At 34.4% G+C, this 22,072-nt stretch overlaps 1 protein-coding gene across 1 annotated transcript; it reads right to left on the reverse strand.

Moving 5' to 3' along the window:
• Nucleotides 1–7,917: 7,917 nt before the first annotated feature.
• Nucleotides 7,918–8,769, reverse strand: LOC134223864 (piggyBac transposable element-derived protein 4-like). The gene is made up of 2 exons (XM_062703077.1): nt 8,526–8,769; nt 7,918–8,452 (listed from the first exon to the last, which is right to left on the reverse strand). The coding sequence occupies exons 1-2, from the start codon at nt 8,755–8,757 to the stop codon at nt 8,079–8,081; spliced, it is 606 nt and encodes a 201-aa protein (XP_062559061.1). The 5' UTR covers nt 8,758–8,769; the 3' UTR covers nt 7,918–8,078.
• Between the last annotated feature and the right edge of the window lie 13,303 nt (nt 8,770–22,072).

Here is a 22,072-nt window from a genome sequence, read left to right on the forward strand (position 1 = left end):
GATTGATGTGCAATATGTGTGCTTCTCAGGTCGCTCGCAACAGATTGCATTCGACGCAGAATCTTGTCCCATTGTTTCCTATAGAAACTTGGCCGGATCGTACAATTGGGTCAAAAGTTATGGCGAAAATACTAATTTTAAAACTAATTTTTGCTCTTATGCTCATCCGATTTGTTTGCAACAAATTGCGTTTGGCGATAATTTTTTTTATGGATATAAACAAATATGAAAAATAAGACCAATCCACATATTGGTGTTATTTGAGATTTTTCCAAACCTTTTGAACGAACGAGAAAGGCACCATCACCGCTAGGTGGATTAATCTGGGTTTTTCACTTGTCATAAGACGAGATTGTACAATCCCATTTAAGTGGGATTGTACAAACCAGTCTTCAAAGAGCATCCTCTTTTCAGAATGATTCGCAAAAGCAAGCTTTGAAAAAATGATTTAAATTGGAATAAATTTACATCCTCGCTTTCAATTACTCCTTTGCACACTTGATTGGAAATATCGCATCATTGATTCAAATCATTTCAGGCGATGACCTACCGAATCGTAAATCGAAGCATCAAATTGCCCTTTGAAAGCATGGAACTCAAAGGTGGCTATGTGGTTATATGGCTAGTGGTGTCATATTCAATTGTGTCAATCTCTTGAGTGAAAGTTTGATTCTCCCGTCGAACTTTTTCGTTTTTTATACTTTATTATATGGATATGATTCAAGTGTTAGGACACACGTCGTGGAAATGCTGTGTCGAATGAGGGTACTGACTGTTTATTTTGACGAAAAAAAAACTTCTAGCTTATAGCAGCAGCGAAAAATGTAGACAACAACCTTCCGAGCACCAAATCTATAGAGCTCATCGTAATGAAATTTCGATTTCGATTTCAGCGATTCTATCTGTTGGATGAAACCTAATGCTATTGTCATATAATATAATGTGCTAAGAGTCATATAATGTAAACAAGTAGGGTAATTAATTTCTCAACCCAATTCATTGAAGTTTTGGTTCTCGGACCTCTCATTTTGTTTCAAATGCAATTTCCTATTACAGAAGCAAATAATGACAAAATATCCAGTTGCTAACAACAATCGTCTTCGCGACGTAACAACGAAGTGGAAAGCAAACCGGTTACTAATAATACGCACCACGCGTTTGCCTTTGCCTAGAATCCAATGAAAGGATTCAAATCAATGATGCAGTATTTTTCAAAATGATGCAAGTGCATCAAAGCAATGATCACTTGACACATAGGGAGCATTCATTCTCCTGCTCCTTGGATTTTGCATCAATGCAACGAATTGCAAAGGAACTTTTGAAGACTGGTACAAACTCGTCTTATGACAAGTGTTCAGCCCAATGTTTATGCGCCAACCGAAACTACTGATCTGCAAGACAAAGAAAATTTATACAGCCATCCCGATGGGCACAAGTCAGACAAAAATGGTTCCAGCAACTTGGATGTGACTAAATCTGGTGTTATATGAGCTACAGTAACCTATATGGGGCATGTGTGCTGCTAGGGATCTCAATGCATTCGTAGATAAAATTTCGAAAGGAGTATCAAATATCTGTAAAGACGACTCCAATGCGCAGATCGGACCCGGCAGCTTGAACCACGGGCGCATCACGGTGATTGGAGAGTTGCTCGTCCCACATCGACTGGTTCACAAGGTCACGTCTGATATGAAGTCTAATCATCACCTCCTCGTCTGTGAAATACGCCTGCACGTTGCGTAGGTTCGTCGCCTTTATCGCTGCAAGAAAATAGAGAAGCCACGATTGAGTGAACAATAACCATAGAAGCCAGAGCCTTCGCTCGTCTACGAGATGTTCAGTTCCGTAAAAGAAGTGAAGCACTCATGTGTACAGGACAAGCGAGCGAGTCTTCCGCCAACGAAGAAGAGAAAACCGCAGTAACCGGGGATATTCGTTTTTTTCTACAATTTCTCAAGTCGCTTAAGCGAGACGAGGATGAATGCAATAATGGCTGTGAAAGACGGTACTGGTCAGCAACTGACAAACTGAAACGCTTGTTCGAGCGGGTACAATTGGCAATGGGGGAAGAACGTTCCTCAACCTTTTTACAATAAATTATTATACATACATAATCTTAACCTCTACACGGAGACCTGCATTTTGACGACCTTGACTTTATTAGAACACCGGCGTTGGCCATAGAATGATAGAGTCCCTCAGATGGCGATGCGTTGTGTCTGATTGGAAGAACACAAATCTTCGAGAATGTCCTTTTTAAAAACCCATCCGTTATCCGTATGGTACGGTCGCGCCGTTTCGTCCAATTTGTTCGATTATCAACGACAGACGGATAGTGAATTATCCAACTACTCCACCATTTCTGGATAAAGTCCTGCGATGTTTGCCACATGTACAAATGATTCGGAGATCAAACGATGAAGATCTAGTAGAATAATTAAAAGCAAGTTTTCTCGGACGACTGATGGAATAGTTCTTCGCACATCATTCCTTTACTGAGAAAATACTCTTGTTGGTAGAGGATTCCAGTTTCCAGAATCTTGCCAGCCAGTTTCCAGAATCTTACCAACTCCCGAAGATCTGCTGTTGAACACGTGTAGGCCATAGTTCTTGGAAGCTTTCTCGTTTTGCTCGAAATGCGGACAGAAACAACCCAGTCAAAGACGGTTTCTTGAAGCGTAGGTCCACCATCCAACATCTTGAGGCGGATATCTTTTAGTACTTCGAAATGATATTCGGCTCCGATTATCAAACCTAATCGGGCTTGTGGAACTCAGGGTCAGCTAGAACGATGCCTATCGCATCGCTGCTGCGGAGTCGTTAATTGTTGAATGGTGACATGTTCGACTGGCAGGTTGGGAGTCGATATACTCTGGAACCGAGGAGAAACAACCGCTTCAACTCAATTTGATGACCGAACGACTGAGCCACCGATTCCAGAAACTGCAAGATTGCTTTTGAAATCAGGAAGCCTTAGATTTTCGCAAACTTTCAAGGTAGTTAAACAATACTCTGAGCAGGAATTCAGGGGTGCTCTGGCCGATGAGAGTTCCGATTCTGAATATTCCGTTATTACTACCATAGCGGTAGACAGTAGAACTCGTCGGGATGGCGTTGAATACTGATAGTTGACGAATTGCTACGAATTGTACGGTTTGTGGTGGGAGATGGTGTGAATTGGATTCAGGGTCCTTAAGAAAGCCGTTGTGTATTGCCCTTGACCGATTCCGACATATCATCGCATCGCCGAGGCTAAAATGTCACAATATTGGCAGGTTGAGAAATCGCTTTTGCGCTGCGAAGCAACGACGCACATTTCTTAAGCCTCCCCGGAAGCCAGCGTGACGCCTTCGCTAATCATTGGCGTTCCTGGGCGCTGGAAAATTAACGTTCGTGTGGAGGAGGCAGACGACAAACCCGTATCTGAACCTAAGGATGTCTCGTCGGTGAAGCTTTACAAGAAATATTATCGGCTGAAATGACCGCAGCCAACTATCCGATTGCGTGGAAATGCCTCCAGGACCGATATGAAAATCAAAAGAAGAAACCCAAATTCTCAGAGAGTCTCACAGCATCTCAAGTCTACAGTTCGTTTTAGCTTAGCTAGCTTTGACTGACTACACATATCCATGGTCAGAGGCGCATCCACGTTTCAAGTCGTGGGTAGGACAAATATGGAAAACGCCGATTTGGACAAAAATTCGGATATTGAGAAATCCGTGCATTTAAAAATATTTGTACTTCAAAAGACCTTCCTGGCAGAAACATCACATAATTTGTGATTTTTTAATCGATTTCCACGACAATTATTGCATTTCCAACTAGAATGAATGTTCATTTCGTGCTTGTTCTTGCAAAACGATACTGATCACAACCAATGTAAGATAAGGAAAAAAAGGGTAGTAGTTTAGCTGGGATGGTAGTGTATAGGAAGTCGCCTTGGAAAGCCAATAAAAATTTCATTGGACGGCGCTACTTCAAAGACATAAAGACAAAAACCAAGTTTTACTCAATGCGCTAAAAAATAACGTGCGCACTGTGCAAGGGCACGAACCTTCAAACACCAATTATTCAACTTCACTGTCTCGCGAATAGATAAAAAACCAACACATTGCTCGGCCGGTGGCTGTTTCACACTCACTGTAAATTTGTTGAAATCTTCTTGTTCTATAGCGCATCATGGTTTCTGATTTTCGAAAACGTTTACAAGCTCCCAGCACGGATCACACGATCTTCTCCAAGTCTTTAATGGTTTCAAACAAGGATTACTAACTTCTTGGACTTTTTAATTAATTTCAGATTTTTTTTTATAGATCGTAATGCAGTCTTTTCTTAGATTTCCATAAACCCTTTCCGGTTTCTAAAAATCTTTTTTCCTATATGCTTCTAATAACCCAATTATACGTGCTAAAATTATAATATGACTAAAAAATGTGTGAATTTTGAAATAATCACAATTTCAAATTCCTACAACTAGTTTTTTGCCTCTTGAGAACCTTGATACATCTTTGAGCACTTTTGAGATTAAAAATTACTTCTTGGAGTCTTGGAGAGTTAAGGGTAATCACTAGAATGTTTCTTAAGGATCTTAAGGATTATGATTAGTGTTTGTACTCTGATTAACTTTAATATACTCATTGGTAACAGTAACACTAGTCTAGTCTGAAAATTACTACATACGTCAAGCTGCATAATATTTGATGATATTTTTGTAGACCTAAAAGTCAGACCTATCAGACAGTATTGCAACTGAAATAATTATCTAGATGATTTGTTCTTACCATAATCATGGGTAGGACAATGCATTGACTGTCCTACCCAGGAACATTCATGCGTAGGACATGTCCTACTTGTCCTACCCACTCCCGGCGCCACTGATGGTTGCTATTCCGTGATTGATCAGAATCAGTGAAATTACACAAAAAACAACTGAACGACTGACTGGGATTGTTGAAGCATTCTCAAAGTGACTCAAATATTCAAATGATCAATATCGGCGCCGGCTACGTCGGTGGGGTTCTAACAGTTAAGAGATACATTGTGAGAGGTTTTGAATTCTCTTCGTCCTATTTCAATATGTTAGCTCGAAAGTTGATCTAACGCATATCTTCATGCAATATTATAAGATTTCATCAGAATATTTGGTGCCAATAGAACAAAATTAACATTTATTGTGACAGTTTTATGACATAAACCCTTCTTTGGACTTGTCTCCCTCCCCAGAAGTAATACTGGAAGGTAGCCCCGGGGGATCAGGGCATTAGAAGACAGAGTGACTCAAACTAACCTCCTTTTACTTGGGTGGGTTCAGTGGGTCGGGCCTTCCGCCAACGATACTTACTGAGTGATGATTTCAGGTGTCTGTTTGTAGATTTGCGTTCATCACTCTATAAAATAAAATAGGACTTGAGGGAAGTTAAGATGCGCGGTTAGCAAGATTGAAGATAAATGGCTTCATTTTCCAGTCTAATCTAGGAAATTTTCTGAAGAACCGGATAGAGGCCGGCGACTTTGTGAAAGGCCACGAACAAGCTGGCAGCACGTGGTGGAATCGGTCCTAGGAACCCTTAACGTTCGGGGAAACTGAAGGTACATCGCCCAAGATCGACGATTATGCTGCCCATGATCGCATATTTGTAACACTGGCATTTTTGTTCATTTTGTTAAAAGCCTGTGAATCGTTCAGAAAGCTCAATTTACTGCATCTAATCACACAACAGTAAAATAGGCTTAACTACCTTGCTTATCTATGGAAATTATTGAGTTTGTGGATTGACAAACGATTTACAAAATCAACTAAAATGCAAATGTTACAAATATGCGATCAGGGGCAGTTTTTTTTTAACCTTCCGCAACTCGCTTCAACTTTCATAACACGAGAACTCGCATGTTGTAAAAAGTACAACAGTCCAAAAATCCGTTATATTGAAACCAATTAAAATGATATCAACGTGATTTTTCAGGAGAAAATAATAAGGGGGATAAATACTCTCATGGAGGACATTTTTTAAGACTAATGAATCTTATGGTGGTCCTCCGGAAGATCCGGAACCAACGGAACACCGGCGAAAATAATGAATTTTCTCAATAAACGGCGTGGTGACGTTTGCTATAACATTTCTAAGAATCTTGGCGAAGTAAAACAATTGCTTAATCTATCTATGATCTCATGTGGTCCTATGAGCCAAGAAAATAATTGATTTGGAATTCTTCCACTTGGCGGCGCTAGTGTATATGAAACGACTAGTTTGGCTCGATATCTCGGGATCAATGGGATTTAGGAAGTTACCGTCTTTGACAAAGTTGTTCTGGGATTGGAAACCAATATGATGAAAAACTGTTTAGTTTAGAAATCATCCGCAAGGCGGCGCTAGTGTATAAGAGACTACCTGTTTGGTCAAATATCTCGGGATCTGTGGGAATTAGAAAGCTGTAGTATTCTACGTAGTTGTTTGGGAATTGAAAACCAGTATGTTGTGATACTGTTTAGTTTGGAATTTGTCCACCTGGCGGCGCTAGTGTATATAATATACCGGTTTGGTTCGATATCTCGAGATCTGTGGGATTTAAAAAGTTATTGTCTTCCACAAAGCTGTTCGGGGATTGGTAACGAATATGTTGTAAAACTGTTTACATCTGTATTCGTCCGCTGAGCAGCGCTAGTGCGTATGAGAATATCCGTTTGGTTAGATACCTCGAGATCTGTGGGATTTGGAAATCTGCTGTCTTCTACAAAGTTGTTTGGGGATTGGAAGCCAATTTGTTAAGAAAATTATTTTGAGCTTTTAGTGGAATGTTTTCACCTGTCATAAGACGAGTTTAAACAATCCCATTGAATTCCACCACTTAATTGTATCCTGACAGATACGTATTTCGACCTCAACAGTAAGGCCGTCTTCAGTGTCTTGTACTTGAGTCGAGTCAAGTACAAGACACTGAAGACGGCCTTACTGTTGAGGTCGAAATACGTATCTGTCAGGATACAATTAAGTGGTGGAATTCAATGGGATTGTTTAAACTCGTCTTATGACAGGAGCCAATTTGTTGCAAACCGGTTTAGTCTGGAATTCCACTGGGCGGTGCAAACAGACATAACACATGAAACATTTACTCAAATCATAGTTACACAATCACTAACGTCATCTGTTGTTTGCACCAACTTAGGCAAATCACGAATCAAATGGAGGTTATAAGCAAACGTCAAACTCAAGCGAAACCGATTCGCGCGCCACGAGTAATTGTTTGGCCAACTAAATTTTTTCAAATTGACCGGTAAATCAGTGTACGATGAAATTTGCTCAATTGTTTGTCTGTGGCGCTAGTGTATATGAGACTATCTTTTTTGTCAAATATCTCGGGATCTGTAGGGTTTAGAAAGCTGATGTCTTCTATGAAGTTCATTAGGAATTGAAAGTCAATTTGTCGTAAAACTCTTAAGTTTGGAATTCATCCGAGTGTTGTCTTGAACATCTCAGGATTTGTAGGATTTAGGGAGATGGTCGGAAATACAGAACCACTACCGTCTGGCAGCGCTAGTGTACATGCGTACAAAATTGCATTAAGTGTCGTCCAAACAACGAGCTAAATCACTTGATATAGCGAATTTAGACATAAGACCTCATATGCATTATGTATACTGAAAACTAGATGTACGAACATTTATATCAAGTTACTCTATAACAAGTGATAAAGCTTTTAGTCTGGACGACACATTATGAATTATTAGACAAGGTTTTTGAGTGACGTGTTGAAAGAGTTATGCCTTTTGTCTGTGCCGTGTTCATGAGATTTCAAGTTTTGAAAGTTATTTCGGAATCTTTATTTTAATTTACTGCCTTTTAGAAAGCTCGGAAAATAAAACAATAATGTCATTTCTTTATTCACACAGAAATTTACCTCGAATTCAATTGGCTAAGCGCCTGTTTCACCTTCGTCTCGTTTCTCAATCTTCACTAATCTTAGGAAATATGAATTACATTTGAAATGCTTGATCCATTTTCTCTCAACTCAACCATAATTAATGTATCTAGAATTCACATAATTGAAAATCCTCCATGACTTCATATCAATTTAAGGTTTTAGTCGCTTTCGGTATCATCGTCAGAAACTGTACACGTGTTGCACAGTGTTGTTACTACAGCGTGTTGTTTGCATGTAAACTCTCCACATCGATCACATGTAGCCGATGCAGACGTATTTCTCCCACGTCCACAGCGTGCACATGTTCCGCGTTGTTTCTTAGTGACGACTCTTTCACAGGAACTTTCAGGGTGTTGCGTTTTACGAATTTTCGTCAAGAAAGCCTTTACATCAATTGGCAGAGAACGTATCGACGATCTGGTTGCCAGATGGGCATCCGTAAGAGCTAATGCAAGATTGTGAAGGAACACTCTTCTGTATTTCGGTGAGTTGTCTCCTCTCAGCGATTTATCAATGATTTGTGCATTGATGCCTAATCTCGAGATAATAAAATAGAATGTCGTAAGTTAACTAAAATGGAAATGGTTATAAAATAAGTATATTACCAGATAGATTCAAAACTCCATAGATAGCCGCCAATGACCATCTACGTGTAATTCGTGACACTGAAAACGTGGCGCTAAGTTTATCGACAGTGTCCACACCTCCCTTGGTACGATTGTAGTCCATAATTATCTCCGGTTTTCTGGTTTCAACATCTATGATTCCATCATCGTGGGTGGTTGATAGCAAGATAACATTTTTGTTTTTCTTTGTTGAATACGATACTAGTGTCATATCTTTGCGATATGCGAACTGAGCAGTGCCAACTATGGTATTTTTGTTTGGTTGGAAGCTTGGTGGTATTTCCCTTTTGTTTTTCCTCAAAGTTCCTATTAGTGTAATTTTTTTTTGAAACAGCGTCTCAGCCAAAGGAATGCTGGTATACCAGTTATCTGTTGTAAGAGTGCGCCATGATCCTTCAATAGGGACAGTAAGTCTATCGACAATATCTCGAGGGGTATTGGATTTTGCGAACGGCCCATCTGGTTGTTTGCCAACATAAATTTCAAGGTTATTTGTGAAAAATGTGTTAGCATCAACCATGGCGAAGAACTTGAGTCCGTATTTAGCCGGTTTGCTAGGTATGTATTGAATCCAAGAGCAACGTCCGCGGAAAGAAAGTAGCATCTCATCAATTGTTACATCCTCCGAGCAGGAATACGTATTTTTGATGTTATGGACAAATTTAACAACTTATCCTGTTTCCTACGTTCTACGCGAGTGTCTTTATCATCGAACGTCATGGTCGATAAAATGAAAAGAAATCTTCTGTAGCTCATTACTGCACGAAGAATCGCCATTCCCGATCCATCCGAAGCCCAGAGTTCTCTCACGTTTACATGGTGTCCTTTTTTGGTTCCAATAAGAAATAGGACACCCAACACTGCCATCAATTCTTCACGAGATGTTTCATGACAATCTCGACGTCTAGTAAAATTTGCTTGCTTACGATTTATTGAAATATTTGTGTAGTAAACAATTTCGTCAATCATCGAAATTGAGAAAAGCGTCAAAAACGAATCTAACTCTGATTCGCTGGTTAAATTGTTCTTGGGTCCAGGTTGGATACGAGTGATATTTTTCGCTTTTGTTTTTGATGATTTGGCAAGTGGATTCTTCACCCATTTCGTAATCCCATCTTTGCCGAGCAGCAACTCTGTACTTACATGGCTTTTTCATCGTCTTCTGAAGCACTTTGTTCAGAATCAGTATCATGCGCACTAGCATTGACAACCTCGTCACTCAAGTCGCCATCACTTTCCTCACACGGATCTTTCTCAAACTCGTCTAGTTCCAGAAGCGACCTGCCAATTGCCGCCGATGTTGAGTACGACCTTTTGAAGGAAATATTTTATTTCTGTTATACTTTATTGTTTCTGTACTTACATTGTGACAAATAACCGAAGCTAAATTGGTTTCGAAAATAAAATTGATTTATTTGGCTAGCGGAAGTTTCTCCTGCAGTTTGAATCAATGTTGCGTTTGATGCCACCGGATATACAATGTGATGAATGAAACACTTTCAAAATCATTCACTTATACGTAGCTGCGATTATTTATCATTAGACTAATCTGTCATAGTATTAGTGGAACTAAAGAATCTAACGTTTTCAAGACGATATTCTTCCTACGTTGTTTTTTATTGTTCATATGTCCGGTGAAGTGTGTTGATGGTTTGTGTTGGTAGGTTACCAACTCAATTTTTATCCTTATATATTGTGGACCCCCTTGAAATTTTTTCATGAATCTCTAAATCAAGTGGGACTCGCATAAATTTTGATATTTCGCCATCTCGTATATTATAAAAAGTATGATAGAGTTCAACGTGATATGAAAAATTATAAAGAAGATGGATTCTAACATGTGGAGATTATTTAGTAACGATTAATTATAAACTGGTCATCCGAAAAATCCAAATCAAATGGAACTCAGATTTCGTTACAAAAAAAAACAAAAAACTGCGCGGCACTTTATATATTGCAAGGAAAGAAATAAGTCCTAGACCCATTTTTGACGCTAGTGCATAAGTAATAACCACTTTTTTCCATTTATTGGAAGGCTTCTAGATGGTTACCTCATGCATAAAAGTTGTGCATTCAACCGTAGATCAATATTAGGAATTATTAACACTACACAAATGTATGGTTTATCACTGAACATTTCGGATTTTACAAATGAACAATAAATGAGTAACCGACGTGTACTCGCTCTCAATTAACTTTCAGATAGGATTTAACGCATCTACATACGCGTAATTTCTATGAATATTCTGGATTTTAGGGTGGTTTAGGATGGTTATCTGGCCTCATAGATAGGTAACAGATATAAATTCCATCTCAAGTCATTTCAATAATAATTTAGAAACAAATCGATCTGATCAAGACCTAACTTTGACAATGGACGAAGTTTATTGGTCGTTCCGGATTTTCCGGATAGATGAATAATAACTATGAGATGACTCCAAGGACACTGTTAGAAATAATTTAGAGAAAAAAATTAGAGAGAGAAAGAAATAATTTAGAGAAAAAACACGACGGTCGTTCCGGATTTTCCGGATGGCCGTCTGCTGGCCAACTGCGGTCATAGTTGAATAGGAACTGTGAGATGACTCCCAGGATACTGTCAGAGATGATTTAGAAAAAATCGCGATGCTCTAAGACGAAAGTTACAAATTGACCATTTTTACGGTCGTTCCGGATTTTCCGGATGGCCGTCTGCTGGCCAACTGCGGTCATAGTTGAATAGGAACTATGAGATGACTCCCAGGATACTGTCAGAGATGATTTAGAAAAAATCGCGATGCTCTAAGACGAAAGTTACAAATTGACCATTTTTACGGTCGTTCCGGATTTTCCGGATGGCCGTCTGCTGGCCAACTGCGGTCATAGTTGAATAGGAACTGTGAGATGACTCCCAGGATACTGTCAGAGATGATTTAGAAAAAATCGCGATGCTCTAAGACGAAAGTTACAAATTGACCATTTTTACGGTCGTTCCGGATTTTCCGGATGGCCGTCTGCTGGCCAACTGCGGTCATAGTTGAATAGGAACTGTGAGATGACTCCCAGGATACTGTCAGAGATGATTTAGAAAAAATCGCGATGCTCTAAGACGAAAGTTACAAATTGACCATTTTTACGGTCGTTCCGGATTTTCCGGATGGCCGTCTGCTGGTCAACTGCGGTCATAGTTGAATAGGAACTATGAGATGACTCCCAGAATACTGTCAGAAATGATTTAGAAAAAATCGCGATGCTCTAAGATGAAAGTTACAAATTGACCATTTTTACGGTCGTTCCGGATTTTCTGGATGGCCGTCTGCTGGCCAACTGCGGTCATAGTTGAATAGGAACTGTGAGATGACTTCCAGAATACTGTCAGAGATGATTTAGAAAAAATCGCGATGCTCTAAGACGAAAGTTACAAATTGACCATTTTTACGGTCGTTCCGGATTTTCCGGATGGCCGTCTGCTGGCCAACTGCGGTCATAGTTGAATAGGAACTGTGAGATGACTCCCAGGATACTGTCAGAGATGATTTAGAAAAAATCGCGATGCTCTAAGACGAAAGTTACAAATTGACCATTTTTACGGTCGTTCCGGATTTTCCGGATGGCCGTCTGCTGGCCAACTGCGGTCATAGTTGAATAGGAACTGTGAGATGACTCCCAGGATACTGTCAGAGATGATTTAGAAAAAATCGCGATGCTCTAAGACGAAAGTTACAAATTGACCATTTTACGGTCGTTCCGGATTTTCCGGATGGCCGTCTGCTGCCAACTGCGGTCATAGTTGAATAGGAACTGTGAGATGACTCCCAGGATACTGTCAGAGATGATTTAGAAAAAATCGCGATGCTCTAAGACGAAAGTTACAAATTGACCATTTTACGGTCGTTCCGGATTTTCCGGATGACCGTCTGCTGGTCAACTGCGGTCATAGTTGAATAGGAACTGTGAGATGACTCTCAGGATACTGTCAGGGATGATTAACAAAAAAATCGTGCTACTCTGAGATGATCTATCAAATAAATCAATGAATAATTCGTTATTGGTCACTTTTTCAGAGCACCCTGAGCCTTTAATTCAGTCATATTTACCAGAGCCTTCTATCAAATTACTTCGGATATTTTCTCAATCGATAAAGGACAAATTTTGTGAGGAATATATGGTGGTTTCGGGCAAATTGGTCATCTGCCTGAAAAGATATCTCACTTTTACTCAATGTGTTGTACTTTTTACAACAGTGCGAGTCCCGGAAGGTTAAAGACGGATGAAGGCAAATCTGCAAACAGACACCTAAAATTATCATTTATGGAGTGGGATTGACTGAACGCCGGACCCAAAACTAAACCCACCCAAGCGGAATTTTCGTAATCGCGGAACGCTCGCTGGGTATCCTATGTAAATGTGCTTTCGTATTCTAATCTGGGTGTTCAGTCCATGCGACCGTTGGTCGAAGACGGCGATTCTGTCTTTTATTACGAAAATGCAACTCGTTTTACATAACCGGCGCATTATAAACCGATCCCCCTACTCACAATTGTGTCGCACACTATCAATTTAAACTTCCTGGAATTATTATTTCCAACCTAAACTTGCCGACAATCGGTCGATAGAAATATTAATTGTTATGTCAAATGCGTTTCGCCACCGAATCAAGTGCCGCTTATTGTCACCGGAGCGGCGACGACGGAACATTATTCATGTATTGCTAAGACCATTATCACCACGTCACATTGAAGCGAAAGTGTCCACAGTTTGACAAACATTGACACTTTGTTTGGGGGATAGAACGGCGATGATAATTAATATGGTGCCAAGCAAATCAGCGGGGACGACACACTGCACCGCACTGCGACTGCAACGAAGGCCGGCGCGACGACATCCAAATAATCTTTCTGGTTCAGAACGCATGGACAGCGCAGTGGAAACAGTTTCTAAATTATCACTCTACAAATAAGGCTCGAAATGTTCCGTTCGTACAACTGTTTGCAGACGGTGTTATTTTTCGGCTATGAAAGTTCATCCGGGGTCAATGCGATAACGAATCCGTGAGATTATGCCCTTGGGAAGTGATGTTTAGGTTGGGAACAGTATTCAATTAACCGACTACCCAGGACTTCATTACCGGAAGCGATTCGGGTTATCACTCGGCAAACAGTTCGTTTCTCACAACGAAACAAATTCATTACAGAGAACTTTTTTGAAGGTTTCACCTTCAGCGGTTACTTTCTTGGGTTGTTTAGCCGATCGGAATGATATGATTAAATAACTAAACCCATTCTTTCCACCCAGCTATGCAGCTATGTTCGTATTGCTCAGAGTTGCATAAGCGCTCTTTTTCTATTGTTTGATTCCCTCCTGGAATTACCTGCACTGCAACGGATGGAAGATAAATTTGAATAATTTATTGAGTACAAAATTTCAAGATAAATGTAAATTTTCTCTTCTTCATTTGATTTCTCTGCTTCAAAACCCGTCTCGGCGCTCCCTCCTGTGATGCTATTTAAAGAATGAAAGGATTACCCAAGTTCTCAAGATCTCTACTGAAGCCACCGAGCTGCTGCAGCCTTTATAGGTATTTCGGTTTGTTACTTTGCAGCTTGACCGAACGGACTGCTTCTGGGATCTGCCTGCAACACATCCAATCAGCAGCGGTACCTGTGACGGAAGCTCCCCGAAGTAGAGTGCTCATTGAATGCAAGCGAAGTGTAGCTTGCGCCGATTCTCACCATAAGACAAGACTTATTCTTGAGAAGATTTTGCTGAACAGTCGGGTCTCGTGCACCACGAATTCCTTCAATAGATTTTTATTCTATACAAAGATTTCCTCCACGAGGACCTGTGGTGCCGCTTAGTTAATGGAAATAAGGCTTTCCATTAGTCTACTTAAAGGCCTTACACACACCCCTATTAGTCGTACTTTAGGAAACCCGCCTGTACATAAATTTTTCATCTCAAGTTGAAATGAATCCCTTCGAGAGTTTCGATGAATGAAAGCAAGATCTCTTAGTGGGCACAGTTTGGGAAATCGGTGGTAGGTCATTGAAGAAGAAATTGTGGAACAATGCCCGTCTAGCATGAAGACAGCACTTTAGCGAAAGAGAAACACTTTCTGAGGATTGTTGCCTGGAGGTATGAATGGAATTTGGAAAAGAACTGTAGGCTCCGCTGGGTTGAAATGGATGCAAATCAAAAGAGTCATATAGATGAATTTATTTTCATGAACTTCTTTGCAGTAAACTACAAAATCATTATCGAAATTTTCCTTTATATTAATTACATTATACAATAGTATGATATTGCCAGATTTATTATTTGTTATTTAAAATGATGAACATTTCAGTGAAGGTTAAATATACATTTCTGGCAAAATAGAATGTAGTTGAGTAATGGCAACTAACTGCGGACTAAGAGCCACATTTATAGAATTTTTTCAGATGAAAACTTTAGAAATAATTCAAATTGTGCATAGTCGTTTTACTAATAAGAATGTTCCACTGAACATTAAGATAAATCAATTTTTACTACATTTGGACTTACAAATTAAATAAGAAGCTTGAAGAATTCCAGAATTACCCTCAATACACTACCACATTCTTCACTACATCCCTGAATTCATGATCGCAAGTTCCAGAAACTGTTTCTTGTTATGCAATGCCTTACATAGAATGCAAGCTATCTCTTGAGGCTGTAGAAAAGAATATCATCTATAATAGGAGCAGCAAATTGAAGTGCACTGGCATTCGTAAGAATCAAAGGTATATGCATGTGTAGTTTTGTATTCGTATCCACCGTTCATTGAGATTACCTCGCATAAAAGAAAGGTAATGAAATAAACAGAAGCAACACTCGAATGAAAGAAACCCTATTCCATTCGTTGCTCCTCAATTCCCGACCGGGTTTTCTCTCTAAATGTATTTTGATTATTGAATAGCAGCAAGCGACCGGCAGAGTTGTTTCAAAGTGTGAAGATTATGGCCACCTTCGACTCCGGTTGATCACAATTTGAGATGCATCTTTTGGTCTCTTGCCTCTTCGCACATCCAATGCCAGAACGATTTCTTTATAGGGTACCGTCATTAGGGGCGGTGTTGAACATTAAAAAGGTCATTAAAAAAAATGGTTCTGTCTAAGTTTGCCTCAAGAATTTTTGATGGGTTTTTTTAAAACTCCATTTTAGAAATATTGATAATATTCGGAAAATTTTACATTTACAAATATTTTCAAAAGAATTTCTAAACCAAGGAATCCAAGTCTTCTTTTTCTTTTTCTTCGATGGCTCTACATTCCAACTGGAACTTGGCCTGATCTTCAACGTATTCTATTAGCATTTCCTCAATTATTATTTGAAAGCTTTTCTATGCCAGCCATTGCATGAGTATGCGTCTTGTGTGGCAATGTATGTAGTAAGGAATCAAGAATATGTGATGGCAGGAATGCTAGGTTTATTTCATGAGAATCAAACCTTCTAGTCTAGTAAAAACGAATTTGTGGAAGACTGCGTTGTACGTTAACAACTGCAAAATGTCGATGCGGTTGACAAAAATCGAATTAAAAATGTTTCTAAAAATCTAAAAATCTAAAAATCGTAAAATTTAAAAATCTAAAGATCAAAAATCTAAAAATCTGAAAATCTAAAAATCTAAAAATCTTAAAAAATAAAAAATTTAAAAATTTAAAAATTTAAAAATCTAAAAATCTAAAAATCCAAAAATCTAAAAATCTTAAAATCTAAAAATTTAAAAATCTGAAAATCTAAAAATCTAAAAATCTAAAAATCTAAAAATCTAAAAATCTAAAAATCTAAAAATCTAAAAATCTAAAAATCTAAAAATCTAAAAATCTAAAAATCTAAAAATCTAAAAATCTAAAAATCTAAAAATCTTGAAGTCTACAAATCTAAAAATCTAAAAATCTAAAAATCCAAAAATCTAAAAATCTTGAAGTTTACAAATCTAAAAATCTAAAAATCTAAAAATCTAAAGATCTAAAAATCTAAAAATCTAAAAATTTAAAAATCTAAAAATCTAAAAATCTAAAAATCTTGAAGTCTACAAATCTAAAAATCTGAAAATCTAAAAATCTAAAAATCTAAAAATCTAAAAATCTAAAAAAAATTAAGTTTTATTTTGTCATTATATGTACAGTTTTTACAATTGTAGTTCAGCATTTTCAAATCAATTTAAATCTAGTTGGAACATTAAAGCATCTACATCAATTATATCGTTACACTCGTTAACAAAGCCGATGTACTTCACAAACAAGCGGAGAATTTCCACCCGCGCAGCTCTTCCAATTCCTGGCAAAACAGGTCTCCTGAGGTCCTCGAACGACAGTCGCCTCCAACCATTCGTGTAGCCGGCTAGCCTCTGCTGTATCCAAAAATCTTAAAATCTAGAAATCAAAAATCCAAAAATCTAAAAATCTAAAAATCTAAAAATCTAAAAATCTAAAAATCTAAAAATCTAAAAATCTAAAAATCTAAAAATCTAAAAATCTAAAAATCTAAAAATTTAAAAATCTGAAAATCTAAAAATCTAAAAATCTAAAAATCTAAAAATCTAAAAATCTAAAAATCTAAAAATCTAAAAATTTAAAAATCTAAAAATTCAAAAATCTAAAAATCTAAAAATCTGAAAATCTAAAAATCTAAAAATTTTAAAAATCTAGCAATATAAAAATCTAAAAATCTGAAAATCTAAAAATCTAAAAATTTAAAAATCCAAAAATCTAAAAATCTGAAAATCCAAAAATCCAAAATTAAAAAATCTAAAAATCCAAAAATCTAAAAGTCTAAAAATCTAAAAATCTAAAAATCAAAAAAATCTAAAAATATAAAAATATCTATATATATAAAAATCTAAAAATCTCAAAATCTAAAAATCAAAAAAATCGAAAGATCCAAAAATTTAAAAATCTAAAAATCTAAAAATCTACAAATCTAAAAACCAAAAAAATCCTAAGATCCAAAAATCTAAAAATCTAAAAATCTAAAAATCTAAAAATCTAAAAATTTTAAAATCTAAAAATTTAAAAATCTAAAAATCTAAAAATCTAAAAATCCAAAAATCTAAAAATCTAAAAATCTAAAAATCTAAAAATCTAAAAACCTAAAAATCTAAAAATCTAAAAATCTAAAAATTTAAAAATATATAAATCTAAAAATCTAAAAATCTAAAAATCTAAAAATCTAAAAATCCAAAAATCTAAAAATCTAAAAATCAAAAAATCTTAAAATCCAAAAATCCAAAAATCTAAAAATCTAAAAATCTAAAAATCTAAAAATCTAAAAATCTAAAAATCTAAATATCTAAAAATCTAAAAATCTAAAAATCTAAAAATCTAAAAATCAAAAAAATCGAAAAATCCAAAAATTTAAAAATCTAAAAATCTAAAAATCTAAAAATCTAAAAATTTTAAAATCTAAAAATCTTAAAATCTTAAAATCTAAAAATCTAAAAATCTAAAAATCTTAAAATCTAAAAATCTAAAAATCTAAAAATCTAAAAATCTAAAAATCTAAAAATCTAAAAATCTAAAAATCTAAAAATCTAAAAATCCTAAAATCTAAAAATCTAAAAATCTAAAAATCTAAAAATCTAAAAATCTAAAAATCTAAAAATCTAAAAATCCTAAAATCCTAAAATCTAAAAATCTAAAAATCTAAAAATCTAAAAATTTAAAAATCTAAAAATCAAAAAAATCGAAAGATCCAAAAATTTAAAAATCTAAAAATCTAAAAATCTAAAAATCTAAAAATCTAAAAATCTAAAAATCTAAAAATCTAAAAATCTAAAAATTAAAAAATCTAAAAATCTAAAAATCCTAAAATCTAAAAATCAAAAATTCTAAAAATCAAAAATCTTGTACTCTAAAAATCTAAAAATCTAAAAATCTAAAAATCTGAAAATCTAATAATCTAAAAATTTGAAGATCTAAAAATTTAAAAATTTAAAAATCCAAAAATTTTAAATTCTAAATCAAAAAATCTAAAAATCTTGAAATCTAAAAATCTAAAAATCTAAAAATCTAAAAATCTAAAAATCTAAAAATCTAAAAATCTAAAAATCTAAAAATCTAAAAATATAAAAATCTTAAAATCTTAAAATCTTGAAATCTTAAAATCTTAAAATCTTAAAATCTTAAAATCTAAAAACCTAAAAATCTAAAATCTAAAAATCTAAAATCTAGAAATCTAAAAATCTGGAAATCTTAAAGTCATAAAAAAATCTAAGAATCCAAAAATTTAAAAATCTAAAAATAAAAATCTAAAAAACAAAAAACCTAAAAATCTAAAAATCCTAAAAATCTAATAATCTAAAGATCTAAAAATCTAAAAATTTAAAAATCTAAAAATCAAAAAAATCGAAAGATCCAAAAATTTAAAAATCTAAAAATCTAAAAATCTAAAAATAAACAAAAACGAATGATCAAAAAATCTAAAAATCTAAAAATCCAAAAATCTTAAAAAGTTAAAAGTCTAAAATTTTAAAAATCCTTAAAATCTTCAAATTTGAAAATCTAAAAATTTAAAAATCTAAAAGTCGAAAAATTTAAAAACCGAAAATCTGAAGATCTGAAAGTCTAAAGATCAAAAAATTTAAAAATCTTAAGATCTAAAAATTTAAAAATCTGAAAATCTAAAATTCTAAAAATCTAAGAATCTAAAAATCTAAAAATCGAAAAATCTAAAAATCTAAAAATCTAAAAATCTAAAAATCTAAAAATCTTAAAATCTTAAAATCTTAAAATCTTAAAATCTAAAAATCTAAAAATCTAAAAATCTAAAAATCTAAAAATCTAAAAATCTAAAAATCTAAAAATCTAAAAATCTAAAAATCTAAAAATCTAAAAATCTAAAAATCTAAAATCTAAAAATCTGAAAATCTAAAAATCTAAAAATCTAAAAATCTAAAAATCTAAAAATCTAAAAATCTAAAAATCTAAAAATCTAAAAATCTAAAAATCTAAAAATCTAAAAATCTAAAAATCTAAAAATCTAAAAATCTAAAAATCTAAAAATCTAAAAATCTTAAAATCTTAAAATCTTAAAATCTTAAAATCTTAAAATCTAAAAATCTAAAAATCTAAAAATCTAAAAATCTAAAAATCTAAAAATCTAAAAATCTAAAAATCTAAAAATCTAAAAATCTAAAAATTAAAAAATCTAAAAATCTAAAAATCTGAAAATTCAAAAATCCTAGAAAAAATCTAAATATTTAAAAATCTGAAAATCTAAAAATCTTAGAATCTAAAAATCTTAAAATCTAAAAATCTAAAAATCTAAAAATCTAAAAATCTAAAAATCTAAAAATCTAAAAACCTAAAAATCTAAAAATCTAAAAATCTAAAAATCTAAAAATCTAAAAATCTAAAAATCTTAAAATCTGAAAATCTAAAAATCTAAAAATCTAAAAATCTAAAAATCTAAAAATCTAAAAATCTAAAAATCTAAAAATCTAAAAATCCTAAAGTCTAGAAACCTAAAAATCTTAAAATAAAAAAAAATTCAAAGATACTAAAATCCAAAAATCTGAAAATCTAAAAATCCAAAAATCTAAAAATCTAAAAATCTAAAAATCTAAAAATCTAAAAATCTAAAAATCTAAAAATCTAAAAATCTAAAAATCTAAAAATCTAAAAATCTAAAAATCTAAAAATCTAAAAATCTAAAAATCTTAAAATCTAAATATCTAAAAATCTTAAAATCTTAAAGTCCTTAAATCCTAAAATCTTAAAATCTAAAAATCTAAAAATTTAAAAATCCAGAAATCTAAAAATCCTAAAATCTCAAATTCTAAAGACCTAAAATTTAAAATTCTAAAAATCTAAAAATCAAAAATCTAAAAGTTTAAAAATCTAAGGATCTAAATCATAAAATCTAAAAATCTAAGAATCTAGAAATCTAAAAATCTTAAAATCTACAATTCTAAAAATCTAAAAATCTAAAAATCAAAAAATCTAAAAAATCTAAAGATCTGAAAAATCTAAAAATCTAAAAATCTAAAAATTTAAAATCTAAAAATCTAAAAATCTAAAAATCTAAAAATCCAAAAATCCAAAAATCCAAAAATCTAAAAATTTAAAAATCTAAAAATCTAAAAATCTAAAAATCTAAAAATCTAAAAATCTAAAAATCTAAAAATCTAAAAATCTAAAAATCTAAAAATCTAAAAATCTAAAAATCTAAAAATCTAAAAATCTAAAAATCCAAAGATCTCAAAATCTCAAAATCTAAAAATCTCAAAATCTAAAAAAAATCCAAAAATTAAAAAAATCTGAAAATCTAAAAATCTTAAAAGCTCTCTTTTCGAAACAATCAACATTATAATATGAAGCAATGAATTGTAGAAAGCAAAATGCAGTTAAAATAGATGCAATGTAAAATATTATAAGCTATTTTTTTATTTTTGTAAATAATTTCGTAAATTTTTAAAAATTTGTACATAAAAATTGCGAAAAACAGATCAACTACCACCTGCTTTACGGTTCCTATACCCACCTTCCAGCTGAAAAGTAGAAGTCTTGAGCGGCTTCTAGGAGCAAAGTGTAGGTCGCATTTAAATTTTCATAAGAAGCCAATGGGGGCACTTTAGAGAAGGATTTCGAGGAGAGCCACCTTCTTTCGAGCGGCTCAATATTAATGGATCCTTGAGGATGAATTTAAATTGCCCATTGACGGCAAAGAGGTGCCACCGAGGTACCAGGGCTCGTGATGCAATTGTATCAAATTACACCTTTTAAATGGGTTATTAAGCATGGTCAGGCTGGCATTGCGTTACTAATTCTTCAAACAGTAAATATGGTGTGACCAGTTAAATTAGTCTGCCATTTGGTTCGCTGTATGGCGCCGTTACTGTTGACTTGTTTGTTTGAATCGTGATAGTCCAAATTTGAGCCGTAGCCACATTCGTTGCATGAGTTGTAAGCTCGAAGTGTGCGACCAGTCATTGATTACTATCGCATACGGTAATGGTTTGTGGGTGGCAACTCCAGACAGTTATAAGTATCGGTTTTGATTCCATCAACGGCACGTTAATATGAACCAAAAACTAAAGTGCCATGGTAGTGCTGACGCTGTCGCCGGATATGAATATGGTTCCAAGAAATGCACGATGGTTTTAGGGGAACGTGCAGATAGACAAACGTTTATGTTTCAGGTATTGAATAATGAAGATCAATATAAAAGAACTGATGACTTAAGGCACTCATTAATTCTTAAATCGAGATCGCTTTGCAATTAAAACAATAAAAAGAAGAAAAATATAATAAGTATACTGCTCCTATCTCCCCTACGAACATAAGTCACAATTAGTGAGGCGACAAAGCTCAGTTTTCAAGCCATGGCACACATGCATCGATTTCCACCGTTGCAAATACACGTAATTTGAAGGCATCGTAATGGCTCGTAATAACAAGTCTATTATGTTTACACCACACTTCTCCGCTGCACTGTAATTCATGCACCTGCTGCTGTTATTTGTGATTCGTGAGGAAATCGAACGCCATAAAGCTGCCATCACAATAAATTCGTTTATGATAAT

The sequence above is a fragment of the Armigeres subalbatus genome, chromosome 3 (genome assembly GCF_024139115.2).
Source record: "Armigeres subalbatus isolate Guangzhou_Male chromosome 3, GZ_Asu_2, whole genome shotgun sequence".
In the NCBI taxonomy this organism is placed as follows: domain Eukaryota; kingdom Metazoa; phylum Arthropoda; class Insecta; order Diptera; family Culicidae; genus Armigeres; species Armigeres subalbatus.